The sequence below is a fragment of the Typopeltis vanoorti genome, chromosome 7 (genome assembly GCF_054136105.1).
Source record: "Typopeltis vanoorti isolate ZY-2024b chromosome 7, IOZ_Tvanoo_1.0, whole genome shotgun sequence".
NCBI lineage: Eukaryota > Metazoa > Arthropoda > Arachnida > Uropygi > Thelyphonidae > Typopeltis > Typopeltis vanoorti.
In genome coordinates this window covers 30,134,228-30,147,652 of record NC_143555.1, presented here as the reverse complement: position 1 = coordinate 30,147,652, position 13,425 = coordinate 30,134,228, and the positions used below count along the sequence as shown (strand labels likewise).

General features: G+C 37.7%; 1 protein-coding gene across 1 annotated transcript in view; it reads right to left on the bottom strand.

The window, feature by feature from the left end:
- The window catches only part of LOC150104547 (Ig-like and fibronectin type-III domain-containing protein 1), a 548,674-nt gene that overhangs the window by 211,331 nt on the left and 323,918 nt on the right, over positions 1 to 13,425 (bottom strand). Inside the window, exon 17 of the mRNA XM_090395576.1 lies at positions 5,180 to 5,365. Within this exon, the coding sequence (XP_090251702.1) occupies positions 5,180 to 5,365 (186 nt within the window). The remainder of the gene's footprint in view (positions 1 to 5,179; positions 5,366 to 13,425) is intronic.

Here is a 13,425-nt window from a genome sequence, read left to right as displayed (position 1 = left end):
AGACAGTTATCCCTTCATAATCACATAAAATCCAATTCCTTCCTCACATGTATCCTCTCCTCCTTCCAATCCATGTTGCCATAGTTGAAATCCCTCATAATAAATACCCTCCTTCCACTCATTTCATCAATTTGTTTGTGCATACTATCTCCACCATCTATTCCATCACCTGGTCTATAGCAGCACCGAATTGTATATTTTATTCTGCTAGTCACAATCTCATACGAAATAGTCTCAAATGAGCTCTTTTCACTATCCTGCAATACAACCTCAATTCTCCTTGGATGCAGTTCATCAGCTATCATCAATAACACTCCTTCCCCCATTTTATTCTCTCTGTTCCTCCTAAACACACCATAACCTACACATTCTATCCCACTAACTATATCTTCTTCCGTCAGCCATGTTTCACTAATGCCAATAACCTGCGGCCTGGAAGTGCCAACCAAGGCCAAAAATTCTTCCTTCTTGATCCTAATACTTCTGGCATTAGTATACATGAATTGCAGAAGCACAATTATCCCATCCCTATTTTGATGCCTTATACTAACTATGCCATTCTGATTCGTAGTCTTTCGTACTAGCTTGGGCATATTACACACATTCATACACTGAACTGTCTCCCTAAAGTCTGCATATCTACTTCCCCCCCCCCCCCCACATAATTAATAACTCGTTTCCTGATTCTGCCCATCCACTTCCACTACATTTGACAATACCTTTTCAAGTCTCCGTACACCAAATCCATTCAAATGTAAACCATCCATCTTATATAAATCCTTTTGGCCATCGAACTAACTCCATACATCCACAAATTCCACACCACTCGTCCTGCATAATTTGTGCATAAAGTCATTTGCAATTATGGCCCTCCTTCTATACACTTCACTGTCATACTGTGGCAACAAACTCACCATCCTAACTCTCTCACTCTTTTCTTTTGCTACCTCAAGGAATTCCTTCACATCCTCACTCATAGCCATTTTGTCTCCTTTCAAATCATTTGTAACCTGCTCCACTATCAATTCTTTCACCCACTGCTTTTGCATTCTAATCAACTCGCTTACATCCTTAACGTTCGCACCAGGTTGGTACGATTTTGCTAAACTCTCAACTAACACACCTCTAAGGAATCTCTATACAACACTAGTTTTTTCATTTTGTTTACACTCACTATCATACTCTTGTTTTTTCTATCATACTTTTGCCGTTTATCAGTCACTACGCTCAGTAAACCTTTTTGCCAACGCTCCAGCTGCCGATTTGCCACTGTGTATCGCACTGCATAATTGAGTGATCTCACTCATTGCATCAGTCTCATCATTTTTATTCTCTGATAATTCATTCATTTGTTCTGTATGTTTACCTTCATTCTCATTTTCAACACCACTCTCACAACCATCTAGTACTACCGCGCAAATATGATTATTTTCTAGATTCTCACTTTCAACAACGATATCACTTTCACGACCTGAAACACTCTTTAAATCCTCACATTTCTGGCCGCCACTGATCAATTTCATCAGTGGCGGCCTGTGAAGCTTTAAGTCAGGGTGCTGCCTATACAAAATAATTTTTAAAAAATAATTTTTTTCCTAATTAGTAACCAGCTTATTAATAAATAAATCTGTAGATTTATTTATTAATAAGCTGGTTACTGATTAGGGAAAAAATTATTTTTTAAAAATTATTTTGTATAGGCAGCACCTCCACTTAAAGCTTCATGGGTCGCCACTGAACAAATTCTTGGCCACTATATTTTGCATGGCAATCCCCTTTGTGTTTTGAATACCACATTTTAAATGACTATTTCACCCCCATAGTAAGCCGGAAATCTTAATTATAATAAGTTTTTTTGTTTGTTTTTTAAGAGAAGAGTATAAAGGAATATGAGAAAAGTTTATTTAAATTTTATACATAATATGTGACTAAATTATATATATATTATAATTATATAATAAAAAAAATTATCAAAGGAAGAAAGGAAAAATACTTTATAACAGTACTAGGTAAATGGACATTTGATTAAATTATTAAAACTTAATCTTATATTAGCATTCATAACAACAATGAAGTAAAAATATTTAAGAAACTGATCATTTGAACTGGTACTATTTTCTGCATTTACTTTTAAGTATTTACCAGTAATTGTATAAAGACAAATATTTCTATCCTTCATTCTTTCTTTTAAATATTTAATTGCAACTTTCACTCTGAAATTTTGTATTGCCTCCTGTGACCATCAAAAGCGCATACTGTATGCTCATATCCAAAAAGAGAAATAAAGTGAGAAAAACTTCAGCACTTCAGAAAACATTTGAGTGAAAACTATTTAAAAACAAACAAACAAACAAACAAATAAATAATACACACACACACACACACTGGCTAGAAAGAAGCCACACCCCCATGGGCAAGGTGCATCATGCCATGTAATTATTATTATCATTACCCCAAGACCTCATGGAGTCAAAGACTCATCTGGGAGGTCCTTTTATCACACTAACACAGCTCATCATACCATGCCTTGAACACATTCAAACTCCTTGTGGACACCACACTCTCAGGCAAGGCATCCCAATCATTTACAACTCTGCACACAAAAAAAAATGCCTCACTCCCCTACTCACATCTTCTTTATACAGTTTCAAGGGATTACCTCTGGTTCTCCCACTATTTTCTGTAGAATGTCTCCAGCATTGATACTATAACAACCCCTTAAGAACCTTTAGGTCTCTATCATATCTTCCCTCTTCCTCCTGTCACCAGACTCTGCAAGTTGCATCTTCAATCTTTCCTCATACTCGACAATCCAGAGGTCAGAAATTACCTTAATCAGTCGCCTTTGGACCCTTTCCAACACCTCTTCATCCTTCTGAAAACCAGGTGACCAAATCTGGGCACAATAGTCCATGTGTGGCCTAATCAAAGCCTTATACAATGGAACAAGAATCTCCCTACTTCTACAAGTCAGTGTCCTCTGCATCATTCCCAGAAGCCTTTGTGTTGTCTTCACAATTTTGGCTATGTGTCCCCTAAATTTCAGATCCTTATCCACTAACACCCCCAGATCTCTTATTTCTTCAACCTCCAACAATATATCCTCACCAAGCATAAATTCTGCATCCCATTTTTGGGTTCCAAATTTTAAAACCTTACATTTTGCAACATTGAATGCACATCCCCATTTATGTGCCCAATCACTCAATTTATTCAAGTCTTCTTATAAGGCCACAACATCTTCACTACTCTTCATGGTTCGTCCCAACTTTGCATCATCTGCAAACAACTTAATATCTCCATCCAAATCTTCACCAATATCATTAATATAGAATTTAAACAGTAATGGCCCTAAAGCAGACCCCGAGGCACTTCACTAGTGACTTTCCTTTTCCTGGATATTGCTCCCCCATACACAACTTGTTGATATCTATCAGATAGCCAGTCTCCAATCCAATGCACTAATCTAATATCCAACCCCATCTGCTCTAGTTTGATTATCAATTTATCATGAGGTACTCTATCAAAAGCCTTTACAAAACTGTGCATCCTTCTCCTCTGTCCAAGGAAGCAGTCACTTTATTGTAATAAGTAAGTAGATTACTAAAACATGACCTCCCTTTAGCAAATCCATGCTGTCCATCAAAGATAATACCATTGTTGTAAACGCAACTCTAGATCCTAGTTCTCACAAGCTTCTTCAACAACTTAACCACACCTGACACACAGATAGGCCTATAGTTTGATGCTTGCTTTGAATCATCTCCTTTATGAAGTGGCACTCCTTCGACTCCTCAGGAACTTGACCTAATGAGTTAGTTTGTAGCTAGTATAAATTGGAGGAATATGATGCTCCTAAGTTAGTGCAACTGTTTCTTGGAGAAATGGCTGTGAGAAGAGAACTGACAGAATTTGAAATAAGCATTATGATAGTATTTCATGTTACATGCCTATCTGTTTGGCAAAAGTATTTGACAAATTGGACCATCCCAGGTCAACAAACTGTGATACCATATGGCGATGGAAGCGCATGGAGTAAAATGCAAGTGCTACCCAACGTATGGTCATGTCTGGTGAGTGTGGGTGACCCACCACACTCACCAGACATGACCATAGGGTGCTACAATTGATAATATGTAAAAACCACCATTCATCAACCAACATGTTGAATGTGAAGTTCTGGACATCCACTGGAACATGAATCTGTACAAAAACATTCAGAACCAAAGCTCAAAACATGAGTTTCCATGATAGGACCACAGTATGCAAGCCCCACATTACCTAAACCAGCATGCAGCATCATCTTCAGTGGTGCAAAGAGCATGTACAGCAGGATATGGTAGCTTGGAAAGGTGTGTAAAGGAGTGATGAATCACAATACATCCTCTACCAAGCAGATGGACAGGTGTAGGTGAGGCAGATGCCTAGTGAACATCTCTTACCAGAGTGTGTAACCCCAACTATGAAATTTGAAGGTGGCAGTGTGATGAATGGGCCTGTTTTTCCGGTTTGGCCTCAGATATCTGTTTGTGGTACCACGAACATTGAACTCAGAGATATCTGAACATTCTGGACAATATAATGCTTCCTACTTTGTGGCTTTTCTATGGAAATGACCATTGTCTCTTTCAGCAAGACAATCCACCATATCATAAGACTGCTGCTGTAAATGTATGGTTTATGGATATGACTATCAATCCACTTGATTGGCATTCACACAGCCCTGATCTTAATCCTAATGAACCAGAGATTCCGGTGAGGTCAAAGGATATCCATCCCACAACAGTCCAGGACCTCATTACATGACTTCAGGAAGAATGGTCCAAAATTCTCATTGATCACTACTGTATGCTTGTGGAAAGTACACCCGAGGATGTCCTACATCTTATTAAGGTGGGTGCCCTGATTGTTTGTTCCTCACACTATGGTGGCCATTGACTTCTTTCCAAACAGTGTATATCAAGCTATACATATGGAATACAACTCTAGGAATTTTACTATCTATAAGTACAAGATATATTTTGAAAAATATGACAAACTAAAACTGCATGTAATCAAAGAAAGCTAGTTCTCTTATAAGCATAACACAAAATCACAATTTTATTATTCAACTTTTTGTTAAATCATTTATATATTCTATGAAACATTCCTATTGTACACTTTCATTTCATAATCTTACCTGATTATATTTAACAGGATGGAGATCACTTTTATCATCTAATGCAATATATCGGACTTGATATCCTGTTGCAGTTGAGTTTTCCTCTGATGCTTTCCATGACAAGTGAACAGAAGTAGAACTTATAAAAGTAGTATGCACATCTTCAGGAATGCCAGGCAAAACATCTTTTCCATCTTTCATACACTAAGAAAACAGTATGTGTATTATTATTTTTATCACACCTCTCCTTAAATGCATTCACTGAAGATACACTCCGAACTCCCACTAGCAGCTTGTTTCACTCACTCACTACATTTCATGAGAACAATTTTGTCTTCTTAAGTGTGCCAAGTGTGAGCTGAATGAGGAATCGATGAGTGCTAATATGAATTTGATGACAGAAAGTGTTAGTAGTGCGAGTGTTGCAGGAAGAATGAGTGCCCGTTTGAAAGAGAAGCATGGTGTGAAAGAAAGGTGAAAATTGTTGAGAATTGAAAAAGAAACCGAGTGATTTGAAAACAGTAATGGATGGTAAAAAGAATGAAAGCGAGGCAAATGTGGCAGGAGGAAACAATATTGAGAGAACGAAAGATAATGGAAATAGCATGACGAAAGGATCGAAAGTGGGAAAAATGGAAAGAATGAAAGAAAGCAAAAGTTGGAATCATGGAACGAATGTACAGAAACTCAAAAGGATGAATGAGAGTGAAAGTGTGAAGCAGGAGTCGAGAGTTCGAAAATTAGAAAGATTGAATGATAGAGAGAATGTGATGCGAGATTCGAAAGAGGAATTGGGTTGGATGAGACAAGAGAGGAAATGAATGCAGAGTGAAATTAAGAAAATTTGGGTGAAAATGATTAAAACAAATCAAGTAGGTATGAAAGAGATAACGAAAGACAAGCAAGTGGCATTGTATGGTGACTCCATTATTAAAGGTGTGCTGGATGAGAGGATGCACAAGGTATGTTTTCCAGGTGGTAAAATGAGCAGAGTGATGAGGCATTGGATACGAGGAGGGAGTGAGTGAAGGAGTTGATGGTTTTAATGGGTACGAATGACTTGACAGAGGACTAAAGGCATCAGAATGGATATCAGGAGCCTGCTTAGATGGATAATAGAGAATAGTGTGACAGGAAAGGTAGTAAGCGTGTTGCCTAGGTATGACTGTGGTGAGATGAGGCAGAGAGTAAGGATTATGAATGATATGTTGGCTGTAATGTGTGAGGAGAAGGGAGTACAATTTCTTAATGTGTGGAATGAGTTTGAAGGACAAAGTGAACTGTATGGGAGCGATGGACTGCATTCGAGTGGTTATGGTGTGACTCATTTGGAGAGACTGTTGCTGGCAGGTAGAGTAGTGAGAATAGAGAATGGATCAGATCAAGCGGGAAGTGATGTGGAAGAACAGGATAGATTCAAGAGGTGGTTATAAATAAAAAAGTACGTGGCATGAGTATGGAAAATGAGAAAATGGGTGTGCAAGATGAACAAGGAAACAGGGAGGCTCAGGGTGGACAGGAGTACACAGTGTGAGAAAGATGGATGCTCAAAGAGGATGTAAGAGCATGTGTAAACAGGAAAGGAATGGAATGACCTGGGATCAAGAGGAAAGAGTTGGAATTGAAAAGGGTAATAAAATGAATAAGCAGAAAGGGAAATGGCCCCATTCAAGCATGGAGAGATCACATCGAATGAGTGTTATCAGTGGAACTAGCTGTAGACCCAGGAATGAGCTGTTCTGTTTATATACAAATGCTAGAGGTGTAAGAAACAAGGCATATAAAATGGTTGCACTAATTGAATCCATTCACCCAAAAATTGTTGGAATAAGTGAGACATGGTTAGATGACGACAACATCCTGACAGGAATAGAAATGGAAGGATATGATGTGTTTCATGAGGATAGAAGGGGTAAAAAGGGAGTGGGAGTGCTATTGATGATAGAGAATGAGTTATGTCCACACAAAGTACAGATGCAAGAGGGAAATAGTGCCAGTAGTTTTGAGGCAGTATGGTGTGAGATAGAGGTGAATGGAATGAAATACTTGGTTGGATGTTGTTATAGACCAGGAAATGTGGATGGTAGTGACAATGAAATGTATAATTAAATTAACCAAACCAAATAAGAAAAGAGTGATCGTTATGGGCAATTTTCATTATGGCAATATAGACTGGAATGAGGAGATAGCAAATGGAAGTAAAAAAAATGAGTTCCTTGAATTTTTGAGGAATAACTACCTCAAACAGTGTATAACAGGAGGAACACGAGGATTGAGGTCTTGGATTTGGTCATCTCATCAGAGGATGCAATTATAAATGAAGTGTCAAATCACCCACCAATTGGTGAGAGTGACCAAGAGGTGATTATCTGGGTGGTTGTCAGCAGAGTGAAGATCTCTGTAAAAAAAAGTATATGTGGAACGAAAAAGGGGGGGATTATGAAGAGCTCAAGAGACAGCTTGCAGGTGTAGCATGGAATGAGGAGTTAGCTGGAAAAGAGATCAATGTAGCTTGGGGGATTTTCAAAAACTATCTAGTAGATGCAATGACTAAATGTATTCCAAGGGTGAGAAGGTTAAATAAGGTAGGTGTGAAATGGATGAATCAAGGGATTAAGCATGCGATACAGAGAAAAAGGGCATTGTGGAGACAGCATAAGAGAAGTGGAAATAACCAGTATCATGAGGACTACAAAGACCAGGCAAGGCAGGTAACTTGGTTGGTGAGTGTAGCTAAAGAGAAGTATGAATAGCAGTTAGCTAATGAAGCCATAAAGAATTCTAAGGAGTTCTTTCGATATGTAGCCAGCAAAAGAAAGAAGGATTATGGAAGGATGACATTGATTGAAGAAAATGATATAAAGACAACTGTTGCAGAAGATGTGGTGGAGATACTTAATGAGCAGTTCATAAAGGTCTTTCAATCTTGTGAATGTGACTTCAGGGAGAGATTAAGAGCAGTTGATGATGAAGAAAAGAGACTGACTAAGTGAGCAAGAGGTGTATGGGGAGTTCAGCAAACTAGATGTAAATAAGGCTGTGGGACTTGATAATATATCACCATGTAATCTGAACGACTGTGCCAAGGAGTTGATGCCGGTCTTGACATATTTTTTTAATATGAGTCTTGCACTCGGTCAAGTTCCTAAGGAGTGGAAGGAGGGCAAGATTGTGCCACTTCATAAAGGAGGTGATAGAACTCAAGCATCAAACTAGAGGCCTATCTGTGTGACAGGTGTTGCAGTTAAGTTGTTGGAGAAGCTTGTGAGAACAAGGATCCAGAATTGGGTTGACAATAATGGTATTATGTTCGATGGACAGCATGGATTTGCTAAAGGGAGGTCATATTTTAGTAAACTACTTTAGAGAAAGATGTTGGAAGTTTATTTTGCACTTGGTTAGACTATAATAAATTTAGTTTAATCCTTTATCCAAATATAAGCAAACAAAGTTTGCACCTGAAAATATCTTCAGGACTGAGGTAAGGTGTTGAAAGTTTATTTTTCACTTGGTTAGAATATAATAAATTTAGTTTAATCCTTTATCCAAGTGTGAGCAAACAAAGTTTGCACCTGAAAGTATAATCCTTTATCCAAGTGTGAGCAAACAAAGTTTGCACCTGAAAGTATCTTTAGGACTGGGGTAAGGTGGTACAATACCAGGGCGACTCCTTGCAGGACTGGGGTAAGGTACCTTACCCCAGTCCTGAAGATACTTTCAGGCGCAAACTTTGTTTGCTCACACTTGGATAAAGGATTAAACTAAATTTATTATATTCTAACTAAGTGAAAAATAAACTTTCAACAGCTTCCTCTAAATCCAGAGTGATTTATTAAAAAAGGTGGCACACCAATTGGCAACTCCTATAGGTAGAGATGACCTTGCTAATGCTTCTGACTGGTATCTCCACTTGGGCCTGGCTCCCACTGAAGAGACCTCAATAAAGGTCGAAACTAGTCTGGGCAGTGGCCCTTCCCTCAATGCATAACATTAGACATATCTGCAAGGAGCTGTGTTTTGCATTATGGGAGATACTGAGATAGGAGTGTTGGTATCTTACTCCACCTTTGCAAGGAGTCGCCCTGGTGTTATACCACCTTACCCCAGTCCTGAAGATACTTTCAGGCGCAAACTTTGTTTGCTCACACTTGGATAAAGGATTAAACTAAATTTATTATGAGGTAAGGTGGTGCAACACCAGGAAACTTCGAGCAAAGGTGGACCGAGCTCTCATCACTCCTTGCCTCAGTATCTCTCATAATGAAAAGCATATCTCCTTGTGGACATGTATTCTGCTATGCATTAAGGGAATGGCCACTACCCAGACCGGTTTCGACCTTTATTGAGGTCATGTCAGTGGGAGGCAGACCCAAATGTGGAGATACTAAGGCAGAAGTAATAGAAGAGGTCATCTTTGCCTACACGAGTTGCCACCTGTTGGCAACTCCTGAAGGTATTTTAAGGCACAAACTTTGTTTGCTTACACTTGAATAAAGGATTAAACTAAATTTATTATAGTCTAACCAAGTGCAAAATAAACTTCCAACATCTTTCTCTAAATCCAGAGTAATTGTACACCTGTTGGCAACACGTATAGGTAAATATGACCTCTTCCATTGCTTCTGCCTTAGTATCTCCACGTTTGGGTCTGCCTCCCACTGACAAGACCTCAATAAAGGTCGAAACCATTCTGGGTAGTGGCCCTTCCCTTACTGCACAGCAGTATACATGTCCGCAAAGAGATGTGCTCTGCATTATGGGAGATACTGAGACAAGGAGTGATGAAAGCTCGGTCCACCTTTACTCCGAGTTGCCTGGTGTTGCACCACCTTACCTCGGTCCTGAAGATATTTTCAGGTGCAAACTTTGTTTGCTTATACTTGGATAAAGGATTAAACTAAATTTATTATAGTAATCTACTTACTTATTACAATAATGTGACTGCTTCCATGGACAGAGGAGAAGGATACACAGTAATATATTTAGATTTTGCAAAGGCTTTTGATAGATTACTGTATGATAAGTTGATAGTCAAACCAGAGTGGATGGGGTATATTAGATCGGTGCATTGGATTGGAGACTGGCTATTTGATAGGTATCAACAAGTTGTGTATGGGGGAACGATATCCAGGAAAAGGAAAGTTACTAGTGGTGTGCCTCAGGGGTCTGTTTTAGGGTCATTGCTGTTTAACTTGTATATTATGGTATTGGTGAAGATTTGGATGGAGATATTCAGTTGTTTGCAGATGATGCAAAGTTGGGATGAACCATGAAGAGTAGTGAAGATGTTGTGGCCTTACAAGAAGACTTGAATAAATTGAGTGATTGGGCACATAAACGGGGATGTGCATTCAATGTTGCAAAATGTAAGGTTTTAAAATTTGGAACCCAAAAATGGGATGCAGAATTTATGCTTGGTGAGGATATATTGTTGGAGGTTGAAGAAATAAGAGATCTGGGGGTAATAGTGGATAAGGATCTGAAATTTAGGACACATAGCCAAAATTGTGAAGACAACACAAAGGCTTCTGGGAATGATGCAGAGGACACTTGTAGAAGTAGGGAGATTCTTGTTCCGTTGTATAAGGCTGTGATTAGGCCACACATGGACTATTGTGCCCAGATTTGGTCACCTGGTTTTCAGAAGGATGAAGAGATGTTGGAAAGGGTCCAAAGGCGACTGATTAAGGTAGTTTCTAAGGTAGTCTCTGGAATGTCGAGTATGAAGAAAGATTGAGAAGATGCAACTTGCAGAGTCTGGTGACAGGAAGAAGAGGGGAGATATGATAGAGACCTACAAGTTATTAAGGGGTTGTTATAGGATCAATGCTGGAGAGGTTCTACAGAAAATAGTGGGAGATCAGGGGAGAACCAGAGGTCATCCTTGGGAGCTGTATAAGGAGTTTGTGAGTAGGTGGATGAGAAGCACGTTTTTTTCATGCAGAGTTGTGAATGTAAATGAAAGTGAAAGTTTGCAGAGAATTTGTTTGTGTTTAATGCATGGTATGATGGGCTGCCTGTTTGATAAAAGGACTTCCTTGATGAGTCTTTGACTCCATGGAGTCTTGGGTAATAATAATACAGCAATCCCTCGATTAGTGCGTCATTTTTTCGATACCCAAATTCGATTAGTGCACCTCTAAAATTCAATTAGTGCGCCTATATACATCTTAAAATGTTAGAGATTTTAAAAATTTACGATCTATACATTTTTTATGGCTAACTATTTTAAATAATCACTCAGCAGGATAAAGTAATTAAGTTGCCGATTTGAAATATTTTACAAAGTTATTTTTTAATGGCATATTATACTATTTCCATATACACTATGTTCCAAATTTACTGCCAAAATTTATGTCGTCTGCTTTACATAGCATTTTGCTGATCATATCTCATACAATTGTTTTCCTTAATTTTTTATTTTAAATTATTTTCCTAACATTTAATCATGAGTAAAAGAATCAGTGAGCAAAAAAGAGAAGTGTGAAAATGATTCGAAAAGTAATCTGATTGGAAGAAAACTTGAAATAATAAAGAAAAATGAACAAGTTGAGTCCAGGGCAAAAATAGAACAAGAACACAAAAATGGGTATATCAATTGCTGATTACAAAGAGAAAGGTAAGGCTGCTTGAAGTTCATCATGCATGCACTCGAAATCAAAGTATTATAATGATTGAATTAGAGAGACTTCTTTTTACATGGATCGAAGATTGTAACCAAAAACGGATCCCACTAAACACTGACTTTAATAAATCAAAAGTCTCTTTGTAACCTGGAAAGAAAGGGCTATTAATGATGGAAAAGAAGAATTCCACGTTAGTGCTGGGTGATTTCAGTTTCAAAAAGAGAAATAGCCTACATAATGTTCTAATCACAGGCGAAGCTGTAAGTACAGATAAGGAGATATCCAGAGAATTTGAAGAAAATTGTGTAAGAAGGGAACTATTGTGATTAATAAATATTTAATGTCGATGAAACTGTACTTTTTTTTGGAAGTGAATGCCTTCCAAGACTTTCCTAGCTAAATCAGAGAAATCTCAGCCTGGTTATAAAGTCGCAAAGTTGAATGAAATTACTGCTAGCAATATGAGAGCCATTTGGAAGCACATTCTTCCACATTGTGCAAATGATTTTAGAAGCTTTTGCACAATTAATTATATTAATTAAAGTAATCTAATTAATTAAATCTCATTCTGAGAAATTGGGTGATTCTGACCTACTACATTTAGATGCACAGCAGGAAGATCCTGAAGAATATGAAGAAAATTTAATTGTTGACAAGCCCAAAGAGGTTTCACAGAAACAATTTGAAAATAGTTTTCGTACAATCAAAGTTTTTAAGCAGCAATGTTTAGAGAATGACCCTGGTGAAGAGAGAACCAGTAAAATTTGCAGAAGTGGCAATAGGGCTATACCGTCAGTTGTATGAAAAAAGAAACAGAATGCCCGCCAAACTACATTAGCTCAATTCTTTGTTAAGAAGCAGAATAATAAATTTATATTCTAATATGTTTTATTGTCTTTCAGCTTCATGGTTTTCCTTTAAGTAGGCCTTGAGACATACCCTAATTCTATTATAAAAAAATTTAAGGGTCAAAAAAGAAATCTGAGGAACGAATTATACATTTTCCCATAGGTTATTATATTCGATTAGTGCATTTTCGATTAATGCGCCTGTTTTAAAGAATGCATTAGGCACATTAATCGATGAATTGCTGTAATAATAATTATATGCAACTCATTCTAAATGCTATTTTCATTTGGTTTTGTATTTTTCTATGGTTTCCATTATTGATGTTTGGTTTAGTTCTATCAGTATGTTCCTAACCATAACATGACTGAGTTCTCCCTAAAGTCCCAAAGGAAAATTTTGCATGTGCTGCAAAATCTCCTTTATCTCTATTGTAGGATTCCTTTGCCATCTGGTATGTTTCTATCATAACTCACCCCATCTATATCTCAAATTCTGAAGACAACATTCACACAATATGTCCTCATTTGCAACATTTAAAAAGAAATACCTGCAATTTAATGCCCTTTTTCATCACTGCAGTTATATAGTGATTTAACTACCTTAGTATTTTATAGTTGGTCCCTAAAGTATGTTATGGCCATAATTTCATTGATTGCTAGAGAATTCCCACTAATACAGTACTTACCTGCAAGTCCTCAGACCAAAATGCATAACCTTACATTTAGCAACTATATATTAGTCTGTTCAAATCAGCCTGTATGATTTCTATAGATATTGTCTGTTATCACC